This window comes from Quercus robur, chromosome 2 (assembly GCF_932294415.1).
Source record: "Quercus robur chromosome 2, dhQueRobu3.1, whole genome shotgun sequence".
NCBI lineage: Eukaryota > Viridiplantae > Streptophyta > Magnoliopsida > Fagales > Fagaceae > Quercus > Quercus robur.
The window spans coordinates 9,568,879-9,592,164 of NC_065535.1; the positions used below are offsets into that span (position 1 = coordinate 9,568,879).

The 23,286-nt window shown below is 31.0% G+C and overlaps 2 protein-coding genes and 1 pseudogene across 3 annotated transcripts; 1 reads left to right on the plus strand and 2 right to left on the minus strand.

The window, feature by feature from the left end:
* Positions 1 to 600: 600 nt before the first annotated feature.
* LOC126712243 (agglutinin-like) lies at positions 601 to 2,773 on the minus strand. The gene is made up of 5 exons (XM_050411505.1): positions 2,651 to 2,773; positions 2,354 to 2,560; positions 1,646 to 1,936; positions 1,366 to 1,521; positions 601 to 924 (listed from the first exon to the last, which is right to left on the minus strand). The coding sequence occupies exons 1-4, from the start codon at positions 2,651 to 2,653 to the stop codon at positions 1,399 to 1,401; spliced, it is 624 nt and encodes a 207-aa protein (XP_050267462.1). The 5' UTR covers positions 2,654 to 2,773; the 3' UTR covers positions 601 to 924; positions 1,366 to 1,398.
* A 4,979-nt stretch (positions 2,774 to 7,752) lies between these two features.
* On the minus strand, positions 7,753 to 9,724 carry LOC126712242 (agglutinin-like; annotated as a pseudogene).
* Positions 9,725 to 14,756: 5,032 nt separating this feature from the next.
* LOC126712244 (uncharacterized) lies at positions 14,757 to 22,044 on the plus strand. 2 transcript variants are annotated; one of them, XM_050411507.1, is made up of 18 exons: positions 15,323 to 15,365; positions 15,719 to 15,806; positions 17,013 to 17,332; positions 17,579 to 17,656; positions 17,762 to 17,982; positions 18,309 to 18,401; positions 18,547 to 18,630; positions 18,849 to 18,965; positions 19,546 to 19,651; positions 19,743 to 19,805; positions 19,952 to 20,005; positions 20,244 to 20,301; positions 20,648 to 20,724; positions 20,919 to 20,989; positions 21,071 to 21,128; positions 21,234 to 21,293; positions 21,416 to 21,478; positions 21,617 to 22,044. In XM_050411507.1, the coding sequence occupies exons 3-18, from the start codon at positions 17,042 to 17,044 to the stop codon at positions 21,737 to 21,739; spliced, it is 1,617 nt and encodes a 538-aa protein (XP_050267464.1). In that variant the 5' UTR covers positions 15,323 to 15,365; positions 15,719 to 15,806; positions 17,013 to 17,041; the 3' UTR covers positions 21,740 to 22,044. The 2 variants fall into 2 exon arrangements, with proteins under 2 accessions (XP_050267463.1, XP_050267464.1); XM_050411506.1 differs by lacking the exon at positions 15,719 to 15,806 and having other exon boundaries at positions 14,757 to 15,365.
* The last annotated feature ends 1,242 nt before the right edge of the window (positions 22,045 to 23,286 follow it).

A 23,286-nucleotide genomic window follows, 5' to 3' on the forward strand; every position in this document is an offset into this window, starting at 1 on the left:
TACAAATTTATTTTCTATACTATGAATAAGATATTAATTGAAAATATAATTATTTTTTATTTTTTTCATTATTGTTATAAGTCCAAGAAACTAGAATGCCAAGAAGAATTTTTTTTTTAATTATTAAAATAAAAAGAACAAGAAAAGATAGTAAATGTTAATGACGATGAAGAAAATGTTAATGAAGAAATAAATTTGCAAAATAATAAATGTGATGATAGCATTGACTTAGACGGAGTTGATTAACCAATATGATGAATATGATAAAATAAATTAATTTTTGGTTCATTTGTAATATATTATTACTTTTGAATTTAAGCTATTTGAATGTGTATGTTATAAACACATGCTAGTTTGATTTATTTAGTTAGCTTGTTAAATATTATTACATAAGTGATGGATAAATTACTCATTAGCTGAATATGTTCAAAATTTATAATGAATATACCCTTTATATATGTATACCTATAATTTTTTTTATAGATTTTATTAAGTGTTTGTGTATCTTACGATATACGATACAATACGATACACGATACAAAAAAATCAAAAATCGATTCACGATACGATTCACGTTTTGACAACTATATTCAAAACCAATAAAAAAGAAAAGAAAAAGTAGCACATTATAAAAATAAAATATTACAGGAAATGTTCAATTCTCAAGCTACAAGTTCAGAAGTATTCCATATGAACGCCAATTGCATCTAAATAAATACCACTTCTTCCATGGAAACCAACTACCTTTCCTCTAGAGGCACTTGAGGTGAAAGAAGTACCAATCTCCTCTCCAAAGGGTCCATATCTTCCATTTTTAGTATATAAGGTAATAGAACGCAATGCTTCGTAGTCGTCATTTCCTTTAACGGGCCCATAAAATCCCATAATTCCAACCAAGAATTCAGTTGATGCATCAAGCTTTATCTGCCAACCCAAAATTCAAAATAGGATTAGCTAATACTTCATTTTTTTTTTCTATCAAAATAGAAAAGTAACACTACATAGGTAGCGCTCTATTTGTTACAACGATAATATTTTCTAAAAAATGAGTCATTTTCTAAAGAGTATTTTATAAAAAAGTACATCATTTTTCTATGTTTAATAGCAAACTTAAATGAGTTGAAAAATAATCTTCTAATATTAACTATTTTACATAAAGTTTTCCATCGAAATAAACAGAGTGACAAGCTTCATTTGTTTACCAATTACCATATAGTGTTTAAATCTCATGATTAGATTACACGATTTCATTATTTTTGACATACTCGTATAATGTTTACATCCTAATTTCAAAATCATATAAAGCTTCTAATTCATTAATTTTTTTTTCTGGGGATAATTTGAAGATGATTAATCTTTCTTTACCTTATATAAAACAATTGTATTGCATGAAATCTCCTACATGCAAATGCAATTCATGAATTGAGGAAAAGACGGCATCATCCCCCATAGCTTCCCACCATGACCGCTCCCAGGTCCTACTCCTCGTGGTACATCCACATTCATTGTATTATTATCCAACTATATTAAACAAGTAAAACAATTGCAAAGGCCAAGAGTCAAACATCATTAATTTAATTTATGCCTCGAGTAATTAAGATAGAATAGAAACATGAGCTAATTAGGGAAACTATAACGTCCAAACCTCTTGTTGCATTGTGTAATCTGGGTTTGAAGCACAAAATGGAATCTGAGATTTGACATAAACACCTATGGAGTGAACGAGATATTCGGAACGACCATGGAAACCAACAATTTCACCACCCTCAGCTGGGAAAGAGAATGGCGTACCATTTTCATAACCATAAGGTCCATACTTTGTCACATTTGTAATAATGTGTAGTGATTTGATTACAACCGGTCCAAATATTGTGTAGGCAGATTGATATGTCCCGCTAATGGATGTCAAGTACTCTCTAGGCCAATCTAGTATAATCTACACATAATGCACGAAAAGAAATTCAGCTTCATTTGAAGGTACCTATCATTAACGTTTAAATATATATATATATATATACACACACACAAAGTTACAAACTGTAATAATTTTCTTGAATAACATGTATTCATGATTATCAAAAATATTATTTCAAATAAAAAATCTTGTGATTGTTAGAAAATTTGAGTTTTAAAGGTGAGAACTGAGAACTACACCCGAGAACAAGGACCAAACACAAGTCTAATGGAGTTACGAGAAAGACAGAAATAGAGATATGAAATATAGGTTAGAGGTTTGAGTGATGAGAAATGAGTTTTGAGTTTTTGCCTAAACCAATTCTTTCGAGGCATGATATTTTTCACCAAAATATACATGTACATATAAATCTTTCAATTATAGCATGATAGTTTTTACCTTTTCAGTTCTGCCGCCATTACCACCAAACTTATCTGAATACTGGAACGTACCAGATCTATCATCACTTTTGAATGAGATGGCATCGATGGCCCATCCATGCATAATCACTATCTCACTGATACCACCTTTATTTGCCTTGAAGCTCCAACTGTTCTTTCCACCTTCACCTCCCCATGGCCCAACCTTCAAGTTCTCCTCCATGCTCTGCAACAATTACACACATATAAATAGTAACCACAATTACAATAACATGTAAAAAAAGTAGTAAATGTAATGCTGTTGTCAGCTATGTACCATATCGTTTGCAGAACTCGAAGTTCCTGATAAGGTACAAAATATAGTAGTAGTATTTTGCTAGCACATGAATAGGGTTAACATATTTCCCTTGCGATGGAAATATATATTGAGGATTGGAGGGGTGAACTTTAAAAGAATTAATTTGGGCCATAAAGGCTTTGGAAACGTAGAGAAAGAAGCCGCAAAATTGATAGTAATAGCTTTAGAATGATAAAGTTATGAAAAAAGCTACGTCTATAGTATTTTCACAACATTTTCATAACAAATTTTATGTGGTAGGTTGTTATTTGCTGTTACTAGTAGGTAAGAAAGTAATTTCCATGGTGAATTCAAGTTAAAAACCTGTAATAATTTGCCAATTAGGATTTGTTGTGAAAGTATTGTGAAAATATTGCAGAAATAGCACTTCTCTAAGATTATATTACCAGTGAAGATAAGTAAATGTAGAACATAGGGGTGTCAATTCGGATTAGCATGTCGGGATCGTGTCGTGTCGAGGTAAGGGTATTCGACTAAATGGCTCAACCTTAACTCAATTCATTTAATAATCGTGTCATGATCCTTCAACTTTAATCCGACCTATTAATAAGGCGGGTTGACCTGACCCAACCCATTTGACACGCTTAATAAACAAGTCGTGTTGGGTTGATATGAATGTAACACAACCCATTTCAACCTGCATAATATTAAATATAACATTCATCTAGAAATGATTTAGGGTTTGTAGGGTTTAGAGATCTAGGGTTTGTAAAGTTTCAATTTCTAATTATATCCCTTGTAAGTTTTTGTAATTACTTACTTTTCTTTTTAAATTTAAAATATATGTTGGATATAAAAGGTATTTGACAAATCTAAAATAAAATAAATATTTATTTGTTATACAAGTTAAATAGGTTGTGTTAAGTGGGTCATTTCGAGTTGACACAAATAAATTTGCATGTCAAACGTGTCTATTACTGGTTACGCAGGTTGACCTGCTTATGACATATTTCTTATCGTGTCGCTTTCGAGTCGACCCATTTATGACCCAAACCCATTAAGGCCCAACACTAACTTGGAAAAACCCGTATCAGGTTGTGTCGTGTTTGTGGGTTGGGTTGAACATTGACAATCCTAGTAGAACATGTGTAATCAGATTTCCTTGTGTCTTTGTACTTTAACTAATTTTCTTATGTATTTTCCATGTTAAGTAGGAGGTCAAGTTAACGCGTGTCTTTAAGACAATTGTTAATAAATCATTTTAAGAAAATTTTGATACAATTTTTATGGAAAATGGGAAAAACTTTCAAAACATTAGTTGTTTTCTTTTTTTTTTTTCTCCATAAAAACATTCTTAAAAGGGTCCACTAACAAACTCCCTTGGGGCATTCGTTAACTTTTCCCACAAGTAAGTTCAAAGAATTGAGTGAAAGAAGCTTATGAAGTTTTAAACTTTCTAGGTTTAACTATATTTTAACCAATTTTCAACAAATAAGCAAATAAACTTTCAACTAAAAATTACATCCAAAAACAAAGAAAGTAAAGATCAAGTATTTTTTTTGAGAAACGTAAAGATCAAGTAGAACTTTAAAAAGAATATACAGGTCATATAAGCTTAAAAGAGAACAAAGTAATTACTTACTTTTACTAAAGATCATGCCATATAATCTTAAAAGAGAACAAAGTAACGACTTTTACTAAAGATCATTTTGCTATTGGAAAAGCTTTTGTGCTCAGCCATATAACTTAAGGCTTAAGGAGGTAGCAACTTGAGAGTAGGCAACTGCGGATCTAGAAATTTTTTCTATGGTGGTCCTTAAGAAATGTAAATTATACAAAATTTAATAAAGAGAATTTTTTTTTTTGAAAAAATAATAAAAAGAGAACTTGAATATATTGATATCACAAAAAAAAAAAAAAAAAAAAAACACACAAAACAAAAAACAGAAGACACACACAAAAATACATATAGTTTTACCATTTCTTTCTATTGAAATTCAATTAAACTCAACTTTAATTTTTGTAGTTGTAATATTTTTGTTGCGTTCATAGCATTATAATTCTATTAAAAAGAATTTTTTTTAATACTTTTATTTTCATAGTGTCCATAGCATTACTCTATTAACAATTTAACTAAACTCAAAATTTTTGTTGTTGCATTTTTGTTGTGTCAACGACATCATTTTTGTTGTTACCCAACTTATTGGTCTTTGTAACCGTGTTTAAATTTATTAGTCTTTGTAATTGTCCAATTGCATTTGCTCTTTTATCAATTAACTTGCCATAATTTTAAGATTCTTGGAGTGGCAGCCATATGACTTTGTCTTTTAAATCTCTCTCTCTCTCTCTCTCTCTCTCTCTAAATTTTTCTTTAACTTTTAAGTGGTAAGTTTGTTTTTGGGCTTTTTTCCCCCCACATTGTAGATAAATAAAATTTGTTTTTTTTTTTTGGCCTTTTCTTTTTGCTTAAAAAGGCCAATGATATTGTCAAGGAATGCCAAGTTTTAATTTTTTTTGGGATTAATTCCTTAATCAATCACCTAAAAAAATCGAGAAGTGCTATGTTTATATTTTTATAACAAATCTTATGTGGTAAATTGTTTATTGGTTCTAATTTGAATCCACTACTAAAATTACTTTTTTGCTCACAGTAACAGTAAGTAACAACTTGTTACATTGAATTTGTTATGAAAATGTTGTGGATAAAGTATTTTTAAAAAATTTTAGGGTGTTCATTTTTATTTATGATGGACAAAAGAAAAATATTTCAAAAATAATATATATAAATTTTTTTTCAAGGTCATGGTGTTCATAACACCCTCACCATAACGTGGAGCCGCCCTGAGAGCCAGGCAGTAGTGCCTTCTTGTCATGTTAGGGCAAGTTTTTTTTCTTTAGCTTTTGAAGAGAAAATAAAAAAATAAAAAAAATTCCCCGCCCTTATTTTTTCTTTTTCTTCATTTAGCTGAGTTTTTTTTTTTTTTTTTTTTTTTTAATCTGAATTTTTATTGTTATTGAGTTTTCTTCTCTAACAAATTGAAAATTATTTTATGTGGCTGTTCTATTAAGCAGAATTAGGAACTATATATTTTGTCCTTCCAAACAGGGAGGAAAATAATAATCACCCCACCATTTTCTTTACAGCTTCCATGATCCTTTCTTTTTTCACTCAAATCATACAACCCCTATATGAAATTTTATTAACAAAGTTCTAAGAGTTTTAAAATACAACTCGAATTAAATTGTAATACAAGTTGTATCTTACACATGTAATAATTACATTATGTGGTTGAATGTAAGTGCTACATGTTGTATGTACCGAACATATTCTTAGGCCAAGGGGTATGACCTTCCTCCACCAATTTAATTTTTTAAAAATAATTTATAAATACTTCTAAAAGTTTAATTTAGGTGCAAAACATATCTATCACCCTCAAAATCAAAATTGACCCAAAGAGACCTAAAAAAATAAATGGAGGTTTGACACATATTCACAGCCCTCTCAAATATTGATCCCAGCCTCGAGGCCTTCAAGTGGAGTTAATTAGGAAGAAAGCAACCACGTCAAATGAGTTTTGAATGTTTTTATTTTTATTTTTTTTATTATATCTTTTGAATTTTTACTTGGCAGTACTAATTTTTTTTTATAATTAGAAGAATTTTATACATATAATAAGATAATAGATATAACTTTTTAATTGATTTATAAATTAAGGGAAAACAACTATAACAACTTTTTGAAAAAGTGAAAAAATAATTCACTAGTATTTATTTGTTATATTAGTGTTTCAGATGTGTGTGCATATATATATATATATATATATATATAGACACATATATATACATTGTAAAATTATTTTTAATGCCTATATTACTGAATAGGCAGCAGAATTGGCACTATTTTGAAGTTATTTTATAGTTTAGCCTCTTCTTTTTTCTTTTCTTTTTTCCTCTCAAAATCTTGTTTCAGAAACACAATTTCAATACTTAAAAAAACACAATTTATGTGAAATTGTATTTTGAAAACACAATTTTAATGCTTAATTTTTTTTTTAAAGTCTATATTCCAAATTATTTTAAAGTGTGTCAATTTAAATGATTATTATTCAAATAATATTATTTTGAAAATTTTGACTTGAATAACCTGATTTAATATTCATCCAAGCAAACAAAAAAAAAAAAAAAAAATCATGCAAGCTTCAATAAAAGTATACTCATTCGGTAGGCCACAGTGTCAAAAAGAAAAATCCAATGTGATAGAACAAGAATTAAATAGAAGGACAAAATTTAGCTACAAAATCGGTTGTAGCTTTAGGCTACAAACTCACTCAATATCTTTTTATTGGAGGTGAATTTTGACAAATCCAACATTGGATTACATCTTCTTTTTACATCCTCCATGTTTGAAAAATTTCAAGAAAATTAAAGATTAATAGCTATGCCATCAATACATTTTTAAATTACAAGTTTTTGTAATTTAAAATTATGCATAGAATATAAATTTATAGATTATAGGATAAATAATATCCGATTGACACAAAATTTGATATATGTATTAAGAGCGTAAAAAACATGCAATTCAACAGTTAGATTTAAAAAATATGTAGTAATATTTATTTTATTGAGTGAGTTTGTAGCTAAACTTTGTCTAAAATAGAAAGGAATAAAATATTTATAGCTAAATAAAATTAAGATCCATGAAGATGGAGAACTTAGTAATTGGGAAAATTAAGGATGATTGCTTTCCACCCTGGATACGATCTTGAATTGATTAGAGAGTCCCTAATTTTTCATGATACCTAGCTACATTGCAAAATTTTGGTGCTTACTAATAAGTATAAGCTAGGCTGGTAACTCAGGTGCTAAAACCAATTTAATCAAGGACAACTCATAGGTTTGAAGAAAAAGAGGACAAGAGTCTGAAACATTAATATAGAAGTTCAAGGCCAAAACAACTACAATACAAAGATCATAACTCAAAAACATTACAATTTAAGACTTTTAGTTACTGCTATTATCCCCCAATTTAAAGAAAAAGAGGACAAGAGTCTCACTTTCTTTCAGTCGATGATTTTTCTCGATTCATCTCATCACTTCAAAACCAATTAAAAATAACATATTCAGAAGTATTCCATATGCACTCCTATTGCATCTAAATAGACACCACTTCTTCCATGGAAACCAACAACTTTTCCTGTGGTGATACTAGATGTGAAAGCATTACCAATCTCATCACCAAAGGGTCCATATTTGCCATTGTTTGTGTAGAATGTGATGGATCGCAAAGCTTCGAAGCTATCATTCCCTTTAACCGGCCCATAAAATCCCACAATGCCAACCAAGAAATCCCTTGATTCATCAAGCTTTATCTGCCAACCCAAAGTACAAATAGGATTAGTAATAAATAAAGTAAACTTTTGATCCCTACAATGTAGTAGTATATGTTTAATTTTTGTCCATCAAAATTTTTTGAGTTTTGATTTGGTCCTTGAAAATTCAAAGAAGGTAAGAATTTTCTCTTTCCATCTATAAAGCTAACCACATAATTAAGGTACCACTCAAACTCATCTAATATTTTAAAGAAACCAAATCAAATCAACCTCGTAAATGGACCCTGGAAGGATAAGATTATTCCAATTATAAAAGTGAAAAGACTGAAAATTGAAACTATTTAAAATTTAAAGACCAAAACCAAACTTACCCAAAATTTCAGGGACAAAAAAATATAATTTAGCTTACCTAATTTTCATTTGGAAAATTAAAATTTTATTGAATGTTCTAAAGCTCAATTGACAAATCAAAGTAACATGGTATTGTAACTTTTTGTATAATGTTTACACACTACTCTCAAAAAGTCAAAACCATACACCATACTTTTAATTAATTACTTAAACAAATTAATTTGATAAATTTCAGAACCAAAAGATTAAAAAATCCAATTTTTTACTAAATTGAATAATAATAATAATAATAATATATTTATTTATTTACCCTATGAATTTTATCACCGCCAGATCCACCATGTTTTTGCGACCAAACAAGCTTCCCGTCTCTGTTTTCATACAACACATGTATTGCATGAATCACTGAATCTCCAACATGCAAGTGCAATTCACGGATTGCAGAAAAAACTCCATCATCCCATTGCTTCCCACCATGACCACCCCAAGGCCCTGGTCCTCGTGGTACAACCACGTTCATCTTATTGTCCAACTATTAAACAAGAACAACAAATGTCACGAATAAACATTGTTTAGTGAGTCCTCAAGTAAATTAGAATAAGGTTATGTTAATATGTCTCCTTAAGGCATTTGTTAACGAATTATTTTAGAAAAGTTTTAATATAAAAAGCTTCTACAAATATCAATTCCCTTTTTCTTTTCCAACAAAAAGATTCTAAAAATACTTCCTAAACTAATGCCAAGTATCAATTAACTTTTCCTATTAGGATAAAACATAGAGTTTGAGAAGCTAAAACGACCAAACCTTTTGGTGCATTGTGAAGCCTGGGCTCAAAGCACAAGATGGTATAAAAGTTTTTACATAGACACCAATGGCGTCAAGCAAAGCACCCGAGCGACCATGGAATCCAACAATTACACCACCCTCCATCAGGAAGGAGAATGATTCACCTATCTCATGTCCATAAGGTCCATACTTGGTCCTATTTGAATAAAAACGTAGTGATTTGATTACAGTATAATTCCCAACAATCCCAGTTGTACCGGTAATTGATGTCAAATACTCTCTAGGCCAGTCGAGCAATATCTGCGTATAAATTCACATACACAAAAAAGAGAGCTTCATTTGACGTATCATTCATTTAAAATGCATGATTGTAACTGAGTTAATAATTTTATAAGGGCAGTATCCGTATGTACCTTGTCAGTTCGTTTGCCATCATCGCCACCATACATATCAGAATACTCGAATGCACCATCTTCATCTTCACTTTTGAATGAAATTGAATCGATGGCTCCTCCATAAGTAATTACTCCGTATTATCTCACTGATCCCACCTTTATTCGCCTTGAAGCTCCAGTAGCTTCCCGCGTTACCTCCCCATTGCCCAACCTTCATGCACTCCTCCATGCTGCAACACATGCAGATATATAACAACAATGACAAATATATATATATATATATATATATATATCTATAGATAGATAGCCAATGACAATAGTTGAGTATAAGGGTGAAGCTACTCTCAGCTATGTACCATACATTTGTGGTACTCGAAGAGATGCAGTTCCTGAGTCAAGAAATGGCTTTTTGCTAGAACATGAATTGGGTTAACATGAATCCTTGCGAGTATGATATATAGTAGATAGAGGTGACTCCTCCAATCCTCTGTTTAACTGAAATTAATTTGAGCCGTAAAGTCCATTGGAAGTTGGAACTCTATATCTCGAGGAGAGCAATAGCCGCAAATCTCAAAATGTTAACAGTCATTTGATTTAATGACAGTATAGAGAGTGAGAGTTATTGCAAATAGAAAACTAGATGGGCCGGGCTTGAGTCTGTAAAATCATTGCCCATTCCGAAACCAAGTATTCTAATTGTGCTTGCCGACCAGAAATTAAAAAACAAACAAACAAACTGGGCCTTATTTATTATAACTTATAACCTATTTTTCTTTTTTCCTTTTCTTTTCCTTTTAATTTTTTCTCAGTGTGTGTTATTTTATTTTATTTTTTTTTTTAATTTTGTGGTCTATACTGAGGAAAGGGACTTTCCGTTTGGATAAGAAAAAAACAATTAAAAAAAAAGCGTCATCAAATCCCAGTTACATCAAAAATCATCAAGTGAGCTTCATTTAGACAAAGAAATTTGTAATCAATATTCAATATCGAAGCACAGTCAATATCAAAGCACAGTATGTCCAAGTTCACAGACTCCACACGCTGTAGAAAATGAGAAAAAAAAAAAAAAAAAAGGAAATGCTAATGAGTGCCCTTATGGCACTGGTTAAGAATCCAGTTAAAAAAAGTTTTGATGGAAAAAGAAAAAAAATAATTAATGTTTTGACAGTTTTTTTCATTTTTCATAAAAGTGATTTTAAAACTTTTCTAAAATAGATTGTTAACAAGTGCCCTAAGGGTACTCGTTAGCATGACAAAAAAAAAATCACCCTTGAATTATATCTCTTTTTTATGACATCATTATTCTCTTATTACTGTAAATTTCACAACTGTTGAAGTGATAAATTATGATTAGTGCCATATAGTTTTCATATGAAACTACTACAAACATTACTTTATTGTAAACCAACAATAACATAAAATCATTTCAGTAAATTGTAAAATTTGTTGTGATTTTAAACTTACCAAATTTTAAGTGAAAGAGTCAGTTGATGATTTGATCATTTTTATAGGAGAGCAATTAAATGCACTAGTGGAAAAGAACATCCTCTGTTTTATGAATTTCATTTGATAGATCAACATTTTTATTTTTTATTTTTTTTTACATTTGATAATGATAAGGAGTAAGGACGTCTTTTTAAACATTTTAAAGTATAATAGCGATTTCACACGTGCAATGCGTTGAACAAATTACTTAACAATTTGTGTCACAATTTGTGCAATTGGCCGATTGCTTTTATCATATCACGTGGGTTGTGCACATTCATCTTTAAGAACTAAATTTATTATATTCGATGGTGATCCATGTGAATAGGTAAATAAGCTATAAAACAATAAAAATAAGTTAATCGTTTTAATAGACACTTGATCAATCTCCGCAAAAGAATCATTTCCACTAATTTGGCTTGGGTCATTCATAGACTATACTAGTGGCCTACATAGAGAAAGAATAACAATATAAAATTCCACAACTTTATAGGAAGTTAATTAGGATTTAGGAACCTGTATCAAAAAAGGATTTAGGAACCTAAAGAATCATGAAACGCATGCCCATCAAATTGGTCCCTTGAAGTGACAGATTGAAACGTAGAGGCCTCACCAATAGCAACGTTTTATTCTATCATCATCATTTTATTTCTCTCTTATCTTGTAATACAAGTTATGCATATTGCATGCTATAATCGTTGATTTTTCATCAAGGAACATTGCAACTTAAGAGGTAGTGTGGTTGAGTAAATTTTTCATCAAGGAACATTGCAACTCAAGAGGTAGTGTGGTTGAGTTACTCAACCACACTACCTCACTTTAAAATTTAAAGGTGCCAATATCACATGGATCACCATCTAATAAAATAGAAAGTAGGTTCATAAAGATAAATTTGCACAACCCACATGATATATATTTTACATTTGATAAAAGCAATTGCACAAACAGTAAATTGTCAACGCATTGCACAGGATTTTTTTTTTTTTTTTAAATAACTATAAATCCAAAACAATATTATTAGTTGGGCAACTTTCCAAACTATTTGCATTTCTAACAATTCGAGTTTAATAGACTCGATTTTGCCATTTAAAAATGCACTTGAAACTCGAGTGTGAGAAACTCGAGTTTGAAAATTGAGTGTCTCCCACTCGATTTCCAAGTGTATTTTCAAATGGCAAAATTGAGTCTAACAGACTCGAATTGCTCGAAACAAAAATAGTTTGAAACGTTGCCTTACTAATAAAATAGTTTGAAGGATTTAGTTATTTTTTTTAAAAAAATCTCATTGCACATGTATTTATAATTTTATATATATACTAACTACTGAGCACACGCTCACTCGCGTGCTAAGAGATTTTTCTATTTTTTCAAGTAAATGTTAATAATTTGCATCTATTATAAGTTATAACTTAGAAATATATATTTTTTATTTTTAAAACAAATAAAAATGATAAACTTTAGGAATAAACAATAATTGTAATTTCTTTTTTGAATGTGAAAGGAAAAAAATCCTAAATTTTAGGAATTCTCTTTATGAATTCAAAATGATATTTGTTATTTAACATTTATGACCATATTTCTAAATGAAGTTACCCTTCATTAATGAAGGTATTTTTGAACCCATAAAAGTCTAGTTGAAAGAGGGAATCCTCTTTATATATATATATATATATATATATATATATATATTTATATATATCTATATTATTATTTAAGAGGCTTCTCCTGTTTAGATTCCTCATTTTTTTAGTTCAAAAAAACTCCTACATATTTTTTTCGTAAACCTAAGACCTTTATTTCAAATCATTCATTATACTTTGAAATGTTTTGAAAAAAAATGTCCTTATCATTATCAAATGAATAAAAACGTTAATCTACCAAACGAAATTCATAGAACTGACGTCACTTAAATAACATGTTGCTTATGATGTAGTATGAATTTCATTTACAAAGTTAGTATTTTCTATCAATCAAATCACATTAAGAACATTTTAAAGTATAATGATAATTTTAAAACAAAAACTAAGCCTTAATGTGGCGTTTGGTATGAGGTAGTGTTTTAGGATTCTTAAGAATGTTTAAAGATTCTTATGTTTGGTTGCAAATCACGTTAGGGAATCAGATACTAAGGGAATTTGGTTTCCCCTTTTAAGTCTTTTTTAGTAGGAATGTGGATTCCCTTTAAATCAGGTGGGTATCTAGATTCCCAATCTTAAAGGAAATTGTATTTTTTATAAATTGACAATTTTAACTATTTTTCATTATCATTTAAGCAATTAAAATAAAATATAAAACAAATTATCAATATCTTTTCCATTGTCTTTATCTTTTCCCGTCAGAATAACATAAACAAGATAGACAACTCTGTTGATATATTCTTTAACAAAGTTCTATTTAGGTTTCATGTGTAGAAAAAAAAGGTTTAAAAGGGACCCTCTATTATTGCTAGTATGGATTAAGCTCTTTTAAAAATTATTATTAAGAATAAAGCATTTGAGAATTTAAAAAGTTATTTTTGTATTGTACTTGTCATTTTGAAATGTTAGACTACAATTTTAATGAATTTGTCATAATTAATAGTTTATATTTTGTTTTTCATTATTTATTTAGAGGAAGATTTGTTTTTTTTTTCTAAGGACTTGTAGTTCACATTCAAATCTAAGGATAGAATGAGAAAAATAAATAATTCATTTAAGATTTCTGGGAATAAACTAAATATTATCATCTTACATTCTTAAGAATCTTAAGAGATTTCCAATGAAACCAAACATAGGAATAACTACATTCCTAGGTATCCAGATTGCAAGGAATCACATTCCTAGAAATCTGGATGTTAGGAGTAAGGTGGATTCCTCCGTACCAAACGTCATATAAAAGTTTGAAGCCTAAATATGCTAAGTTAAACTTTTTTGAAAAAATTACATTTTAAACATTATATAATTTAGGAAGGTAACAATACTTATCTTCTTCTTAAAAAATTTAAGAAGGTAACAATACTTATCTTCTTTCTTTAAAAAAAAATTAAGAGCCTAACTATAACTATTTAAAAACATTATAGTTTCAAAGTAACAATTTAAATCACAGTTTGAGAAAGTTGCAAATTGACCCTCAATCCTCTTCTTTCTTTTTATTTTATTTTATTTTTTCTAACTTGATTAGAAATATTACCACATAAACACTCCACCCCTCTCCTTCGAGGCTTAAATCGAGACCCAACATTCCCCTTCTCCCTGGCTTGAACCCTCAACCAATATTATATTAAATTATAAAAATAGCATCATTCTATTAAATGAACTAAAATTTAATTGGTTACTTTTAGAATGTAAGTTTAATTTATTACCCTCCTAAATTTAAAGAGAAATGTTATATCCATAACAAATTCTAAATAGCGTATTGTTACATATTGTTATTAGTAGGGCAAAAAAAAAAAAAAAAAAATTAATGTTAAGTTTAAATTAGAACCAATAATAACTAATCACCTATGATTTGTTATGAAAATATTGTGAGTGTAACAATGCTCAAGATTTATAAATTAAAATTTTATTATCTATTTTTTAATCTTTTTACTCCCATTTATTTTTAAAGAAAACGAAAACGTTTAGTTTACCCGCCAGTTTACTTTACACACTAACCAGTCTTTTAATTTGTTTGGTTGTTTTGCATGAAACCGGAAAAGATAACAACAGAAAAAAAAGAAGAACCATTCATAAAAATTTCCAAACCATCCCACGTGGCAGAGCAATCCATTGCCCCCAAGAAAACCAAATTCCCAGTTGTCCTTCAACGTTTTCCCGCTGAGAGAACAATTTTCTTTTAATTAATTAAAAAAAAGAAAAGAAAACCCCAAGCCCGGAAAACGAATCGCATATTCCCACACTCGTACTGGAATTTGATTCCCCTTCCGTCAAAATGGATTTTCCAATTCCAGAGTCTGGACACGAATCCTAAATCCCCCAAGAATTCCTCTTTCCCATTTTTCCCACCAAATGTTCGACTTTCCAACTCCTTGTAATTATTATTATTATTATTATTCTTCTTCTTCATGTAATTATTGTTGTAGTAATAGAAATAGTATCTCATTCTTATTCTCAATCCCAATCCCAATCCCAATCGAATCTTTTCCATCAGTATCATATTCCTCTCTTCTTTTATTCCTAGTCTTTCCCACTCCCTCCTCGACATTCCCAACAACACAATGCCTATATAAATTCCCACCATGCGAATTCCCAGGAACCCCGTTTCCGTTTCCGTTTCCGTTTCATTTTGTCTTTCTTTCCTATCTCCCTTCCTCTCTTCCTCTCCCTCTCCCTCCCTCACTTTCTCCTCCCAATTCCTCTCCAAATCCGCTCTCTCCCCTGGAAAAAGAAAACGTTTTCACACCTCAGGTTCGTAATACGTACTTGTATTATTTGTACTATTCGTATTCGTATGTTTTGCTGCGTGTTTGGCTGTTTATGCACAATTAATGCGTTAATTTTTGTTTGGTTAGTTAGTTATTAGTTAGTAGTAGATAGACAGATAGCCAGCTAGGGTTTAAGCTTTTTTATTTATTGAGGTTTTTGATGATCAATGTTTTCAAAGTCTTGTGGAATTGGATTCTTAATTCCTGGGATTCTTTTTTCATAATATGGGTGAAAAATAAAATTATTGGAGTTATATTGGTGGGATTGGTTTAGAATATTAGGTTTATAGGATTGATTTAGATTGTTTAATTGAGAAAAAAAAATTGATTTTTTAGGTGTTTCTTGGAGCCTAGCTTGGAGGATTATTCCTAGAGTTGGAACTTAGCTTGGTGCACTTTGTGCTTTTTTGATTGGACAACACAGGTAAGATCAGTCAAGTTTGTTTGTTTGTTTGTTTTTTTTTTTTTTCTTGGTTTTTGCTTTGTGGGAAAAAAGAATTTCAAGAATTTTGGTTTCTTGTGTTTTCTTTTTATTATCATCTTTGTATAAGAAAAGAATGTGTCGGACGAGGAGGAAGGAGTGAGTGACTAGGAAATGAGGATGTAGATAGATTAAATTAATTTAAAAAGAGAGTGCGAATTAAATTAATATGGTAGGTTCTATTATGGAACATGTATTCAAAGAATGTGATTGGTTTTCTTTGTATGTGGCGGTTGGTATTTATATGAACATGCCTATGCATTGTGGGCATTTTGATTTAGATGAGATTCACCTAATTTTGTTATTTTTTAATAGCCCTTGGAGTGAGAAAATTGTCAAGGTTTTTGTTTTTTGCAAAAAGAATTTTTTATTTTATTTTTTATGCTCTAATCATCTTTGTATAAGAAAATAATGTGTTCAGATGAGAAGTGAGTTACAGGAAATGAAGCTATAAAACTGTTCATTTCCACCTTTAGATTGAAGTAGGCGGACCTACCCAGCTGCTTAAAGAGAGTGTGGATTAAATTAATTAGTTCTGTTTTATGACTCTGTATCATGTATTCACACAATGTGATTGGTTTTCTTCGTATGAGGTGGTTGGTATCCATATGAACACGCCAATACAGAATTAATCAGAAGGAATTTTTTTAAAATTTATTGACCTTTGCAAATTTAGATGAGATTAACCTAATTTTGTCTTTATAGCTCTCAAAGTGAGAAATTGTCATGTAGAATGGATTTAATAACTAAAATGGATCTATTTTGATACTGTAAACTAGATGTGTACAAACGTTATTTGTTAATATGGCTTTAGTTAGAAGCCTATTTTTGGAATTTTGGTGCACAGCATCTTTAAATACATGGACATAATGTCATAAGCAATGTAAATATGAAAGACATGTGTATTATGCAGTCTTGATTTACGTCAATCAATCTATCACAAGCAACTTGGTCATTCTGTTTTTTAGTTGTCTGATCATACTCAAAATTATGTATCTACTTACCCTATTCTCATCCATGATGTTTGAATATTTGATCCTTACTTGGCCTAGGAGCTGTTCCAACTTTCATACTAATATTATTTTCAATCACCATCAGAAGCTAATTTTTTTTTTATTCTCCCTCCCCTTCCCCTGCTAAAACTGTCAGGATCAAGCCAATTGCATGCCAGTTATCCAATGAACGAGAGTCGTGGGACTGTTGTTGGTGATCAATCATCAAATTTTCTTCATTTGGGAAACATTGATCAAGGTCAGAAACCATGTGTATGGTCATCTCCCGAAGGTGGACTTAAGATTGAATTAGGAAAGCGTATCTTTTGCAACAGATCGTTAAACATGAAGAGCATCGTTGCTGTTGGGTTTGATATGGATTACACTTTGGCACAATACAAGCCTGAGACTTTTGAATCCCTTGCTTATGAAGGCACAATAAAAAAATTGGTGAATGATTTGGGATACCCTCGTGAGGTTCGTCTATTTTCTCATCTATGCTTACAGTTCCATGACAAAATTTGATAGTGTTTTGCATAATAAATAGTTTAAATGATGCCTAGTTAATATGTGTTTCAATTGATCTAGCAAATCTTTCTTATGTTGATATGTTATGTGTCCATTACTTCTTTACTTTCGTACCTTTTACTACATTAAATTTACTTATTTACTCTTACAATTGCACTATGTGTTTGGCTTATTAAGAACAATGATCCTCTGCAGTTGCTGGATTGGTCATTTGATTGGAAATACATGGTCAGAGGCTTGGTACTTGATAAAAAGAGAGGCAACATCTTGAAGGTCAATCCTGTTTTGTTGCCTAATTTAGCTTAGGTATCATTTGTAATTTTTTTGTTTGATTTCATGGATATAGTACTTGAATTAATTGGTGTGTGCCTTATGCAGATGGATCGGCATAAGTACGTGAAAGTAGCCTACCATGGATTCAAGGAGCTGTCAAAGGAAGAAAAAGTTGGGACTTATGGAAATACTTTGATACGGGATTCATTTGACGAGCCTGACTATGCTCTTATTGATACCCTTTTTTCACTAGCTGAAGCCTACTTGTTTGCTCAACTGGTTGACTACCGGGACAATAATCCTGGAAAAGTTCCAGCGGGTGCTGAGTAAGAGCATTGCTTCTTCTTCTTATTCATTTTGGTTTGTTTTGGCTTCCTTAATGCCTTTTGTCATAACTAACTATATGGTGGCAAATATCTTCATATACTTACATATTCACAGTCATTATAAGATTTGAATTAAAGCGCAATTGAAAATATTTTGAACTTCATCCAACTAGGATTACATGTGAAAAATTTAAAATGTAATGTTGCCAGGTGGTGTTCACTGATATGAGCTGGCATAGACCACTGCTTTTATTATTTAGTTATATTCATTATTATGTACTTATTTACTTTGTGCTATACCAATCTTCTATTAATTGTTCTTCCAGTTATTCTCGGATGTACAAAGATGTGCGAGCTGCAGTTGATTTGTGCCATCGTGATGGAACTTTAAAGCAAATGGTTGCAAAAGATCCTAAAAGGTAAGGATGGAACTATACTAATTTGTAGTGAAGGTTGTTAATGAGTTTTCAGTCTGATGTCAATTGTTTAGTCAAATTATTAGATGCTTATGTCTATTTTTAATTAAATATATTCTCGCTATTTTTTTGGTAAATTTCCAACTAGATATATCAATGAAGATACCGCAATAGTGCCAATGCTGAAAATGCTCAGAGATTCAGGTCGTGCTACATTCTTGGTGACAAATAGGTATTTTGTTTCTCTTAACCCTTTTCAAATATTATAGTTATATCTAGAGCACACATCGATCAAGAATTAGTTTACTTTTCAGATGTCTTTTAATGGAATTATGCTTGAGGTTAAAGAAGTATAGTAAAGAAGACAAAATTAAAATACTTGAATAGGTAGGAGAATTTTCATTTATTGTTTGAAGTGACATGATGAGGAACCTTGATTATCTCTTGCAGTTTGTGGGACTATACGAACATTGTGATGAATTTTCTATGTGAATCCCGTACTATCAATGGTAGTAACCCGATCAATTTCGACTGGCTTCAGTACTTCGATGTTGTAATCACTGGCAGGTATATTATAAACTATAACGTACTACACACTTTTCTATTTTGTTTTAATCTCAGTTATTTTTTTCTTAATTGTTCTTTAAGCATTTCTTTAGCAGTCAATTTTTACTTTTCTTAGTTAAATTTTTTGATAGCCCACAAGATCTCTTCCTTGAAATGTACATCTTTGCATCCCTTAAACATGTCACTGAGTTTGGAGTCAAGTTTAGGGTTTAAGTAACAATTTTGAATAAGTCCGGTAATGGCTTGAATGAATATTAAGTTTTTACAACCATATAACTAGCATGCAACAGTCATCAATACCTGGATAAATATTGTTTGTCAAGCCACTATTTAGTAATGAAGTTACAACATATTTTTAACTTGCATCAAAAGCAAGCAACTACAACTAAAACAAGAAGTCTGTGTATCCTGTAATATTCAACTGGATCTAAACAAATTCCTCATTATCGAAATTGCTCATATGAAGCAAGTCAATGGACTTTGGTTTTGATTTATTGAAATATTATTTTACATGTACAGCTTTTTGTTTGTTTGCTTAGTATTTCCGCTTCTAACCTTATAGAGGCAATTATCCTTACAGTGCAAAGCCAGGATTTTTCCATGAGGACAATCGTGCGAATTTATTTGAAGTTGAACCTGAGTCTGGGATGCTGGTTAATACTGATAATGGCTCTCCTATGGCTCAGGTCAGTATAACAGTGTTGTCAGTTCTTGTCTAGCATTTGATTTTTTGATTTTGGTCTTTTTGTTAATTCATTTTATATTTTTATTAATAAGGTGGGAAGTTCTTCACCAACATTATCATTGAAGGGGCCAAATAAGATGTGCAGAGTTTTCCAGGTTCTCTTGTGCATTGCTATCTACTTTGGCTACTGTTTTGATATAATAATGTGACTTCACTGCCAGATTTTTTATTTATTTTTAATAAATTGTTGGTATACTTGTATGATTTGAATGAAGATTGAATCATAGCTTATAATTTTCAGGGAGGCAGTGTTGGTCATCTGCACAAACTACTCTCAATTGGGTCAAGTTCACAGGTGAACTGTAGTTTTGTAGAACGTAGATGGCAAGAAGGAATAATGTTACTTACCTATTAAACTGGTTCCTGTTTTGATATTTTAAAATTTGATCATTGCAATCCTTAGCTTTGGACATCTGATTGATTTCATTCCAAGTAGTTATTGATCCTTAAGGACAGTTATTAAGCTGTTGTTTGCTAACTCTTGATTCTTGTACATCTGGATACTTAGTTCAAATGTGTTTTACTTTTTGCAGGTTCTCTATGTTGGGGATCATATCTATGGAGATATTTTACGCAGCAAAAAGGTTCTTGGTATAATATGTTCTAATTTTCCCTTTCAAATCTCTCTCTCTCACTCTTTCTCTCTCTCTCAATAATTGGAAAAAAAAAAGGTAGGATCGTGGATTTTTTTTCCTGCAAGGCAAGAGAAACCTTACATGGCGTGGATATTATTTTTATTAAATCTCATTTGCTTATAATTTGTACCATTACTTTTATTAATGTTGTACAAACTACAAAGTTGTTGAATATCTTATATTAAATGATGCTTCCATCATACTATATCAAGGTTCTTTTAGGCTATTTGTAAAATGATTAGTATAATATTGATTATATCTTGTACATTGGTTTGGTTGTTGATTTGTGTTCTTGTGAACAGGGTGGAGAACAATGCTTGTTGTACCAGAGCTGGAGAGGGAGGTTGAACTTCTTTGGGAATTAAGGGATACCCGCAAGGTTTTTGTTGCAAATTTTATCTTTTGCTTACTTTTAACAGAACAGTTCATTATAATTGTCAAGTGAATTGGTTTATTAAGTATGCTTATGAAATGATTGGTAAGCAGGTGGAGACAAAAGGTTCTGTCACATAAACTACTTAGCGTGCTAGTATTTATTGGAATCATATTGTAATTTACATTGGTTTTGTGCAGCAACTACGATTGTTAAGGAACCAGCGCGACCATATTGAGGACAAAATACATCGTTTGAAGTGGTCTCTCAAGTAATTATCTATGTGGACAGTCATATCTCATGCTTACTAGCTTTGTAGCTATTTTACATGGTATTGGCATTCCTTTTTCAGGTTTGAAGATGTCAATGTTGATGAGAAAAAGATTTCTTCAGAGCTAGATGAATTGGAGGTTAGGCCATTTAAGTGCTGAGCGTAGCCATGGTGATTATCACTGTGTAAAGATTATTAATAGATTTTTTCTATTATTAATATATATATATTTTTAATTTGATAGTCTCAAAGGGAGCAAGTCCGACTAACTCATCAACAGAGCCAACGGGAATGTCACCAAAAGGTAGAAAACTTTTCTCAGGAGATTATTTTCGCTCACTTTACATTTTATTATTCTGGTACAGAGTATATTAATTAGACTTTGCATCAGTTTTGGTGACATCTTTTGTTTGTGAATAATTACAGTTTCATAAAGTCTGGGGACAACTCATGAAGACCGGTTATCAGAACTCACGCTTCGCGCATCAGGTAAAATTGTACCATTTTCTGGCAGTTGTCTAGACCATTGTTTTGTAAAACCGTTTTCATAATTGCTGGACGGTAACATAAGGCTTGTGGGATATAATCCAAGTTTTATTTTTCTTTCTTGTGTTTTGCATGATGCAGGTTGAGAGATTTGCATGCCTTTACAGTAGCCAAGTATCCAACTTAGGCCTGTGTTCCCCAGATAAATACTACAGACCAAGTGAAGATTTCATGCCCCATGAATTTGATATAATTCCCTGGTGAATGCATGTTCGCACCCTGAAAATTCATTGTGTAGCTTTTGTTACAAAGCATGATGAATCATTTGGCCTTGGTAAGCCTAAAAATGTGCTTTACCGAAGACCGTTTTAATGTCCTCCCTCCCCCTCTTTTTCTCACCTGTATACATGTATTGGTTGCTAAACTACATATGATGTGAAGCATCATCTTCCAATTACAAATTACTGTAGTAAGATCTTTTGTGCATATTTTAGAGGAGGAGAAAAGAAAAGAAAAATAAAACACTCTAGCACTAATTGAAGTTGATAAAAGAAGATTTGTTAGTTGTTTCATTTGGTTCCACGCATAGTAAGTGTGGGAGGGACGAATCTCTGACCCCAAGAAAGAATTGTCCTATTTGGAAATGGCGTTGAGCCTTAATCCTCAAGGAATTGTCCTATTTTATTACCTCCATAAAATTACACATTGGGTAATTCATTCATTTTGTCAAGAATTTATGTCCTCTACTCTCTCTCCAAATCTCTCTAATTTGGGGGAATTAAAAATGAAAGGTTAGAAATAGTTAGAACCCCTCCAAACCCCTCTAAATCCCTCTCCCTCTTCTCTTAAAAAAATCCAAACATGGTAAATTAAATTATTCTCCCTTCTTCTCCTTTACTCTCCTCTACTTCCCCACAATTCAAACAGAGCATACAAGTATAAGTTTCTGTGGGGTGAGAGGTCAAGGGCTGGTGTTAAAGTCTTTAAGAAGAAGTTTTACACACATATACATTTTACACACATATACACTTAGATTATGCTAGAAAAAGATTTCTATGTCATATAAAAAAAATGGTAAAAAATTTCAATCAATTATACTTGTGACTAATGGAGGAGATCATGTGATTGCTTTCTTAAAGGGCTCCTTTAAAATTGGTGGTTGACAAACAACAATTTGGTATCATGGGAGTGATTGTTTGGAGGATATTGTGTGATTCTTTCCTTAAATGATCCCAATATTATAGATAGTAGTTAGTCAGACATGTGCTAGATAGGTGCAATAATGCAATATTAAACGATCCTAACTTGTCTAGTGCATCACAAGTTTAATCCATTTCATACTAGTTCTGAGTTAAATACAATATTTTTTTTCCATTTATGAAGCATCATAAGAAAAAAGAAGAATTTCATTGACCTTTTAAAGAACAATGAAGGGCAATTTATATCAGATAGGAAATCCATTACTGAATGTTTCATTAATCATTTCACTATTTTGTTCTCTCCTTCAAATACTGTCACCACTAGCATACAAGAACTTAAAACACCTCATCCTTGAATGCATAATAAATAAGGATAATTAAATGCAATCGTTTGTCTAACGACAAGGCGGAAAATGTTAGTTTTCAGATTTGGTTCAAGTTTTCATCAAAGCACTAAAAATTCTTAAGAGGCTTTCAAAGATATCAATCATTCCATCATTGCTCTCTCTCTCTCTCTCAAGGTTGGAGGTAAAAAAGGAAGGATAGAAAAGAAATGAGAGAAATTAGGTTTTGGAGTTGTTTAGTAAAAAGAGAAAAATGGAAGAATTTTTA

Bases quoted from the DNA above. Each gene is read 5' to 3' on its own strand.
- LOC126712243 (XM_050411505.1), bottom strand. The intron at 1,937-2,353 runs GTAAAAACTATC...CATTATGTGTAG, and splicing joins ATGGCGGCAGAACTGAAAAG to ATTATACTAGATTGGCCTAG. The intron at 1,522-1,645 runs GTTTGGACGTTA...TGTTTAATATAG, and splicing joins ATTACACAATGCAACAAGAG to TTGGATAATAATACAATGAA.
- LOC126712244 (XM_050411506.1), top strand. From the start codon at position 15,197: ATGCGAATTCCCAGGAACCCCGTTTCCGTTTCCGTTTCCGTTTCATTT. The intron at 17,983-18,308 runs GTAAGAGCATTG...TTGTTCTTCCAG, and splicing joins AAAGTTCCAGCGGGTGCTGA to TTATTCTCGGATGTACAAAG. The intron at 19,652-19,742 runs GTCAGTATAACA...TTTATTAATAAG, and splicing joins ATGGCTCTCCTATGGCTCAG to GTGGGAAGTTCTTCACCAAC.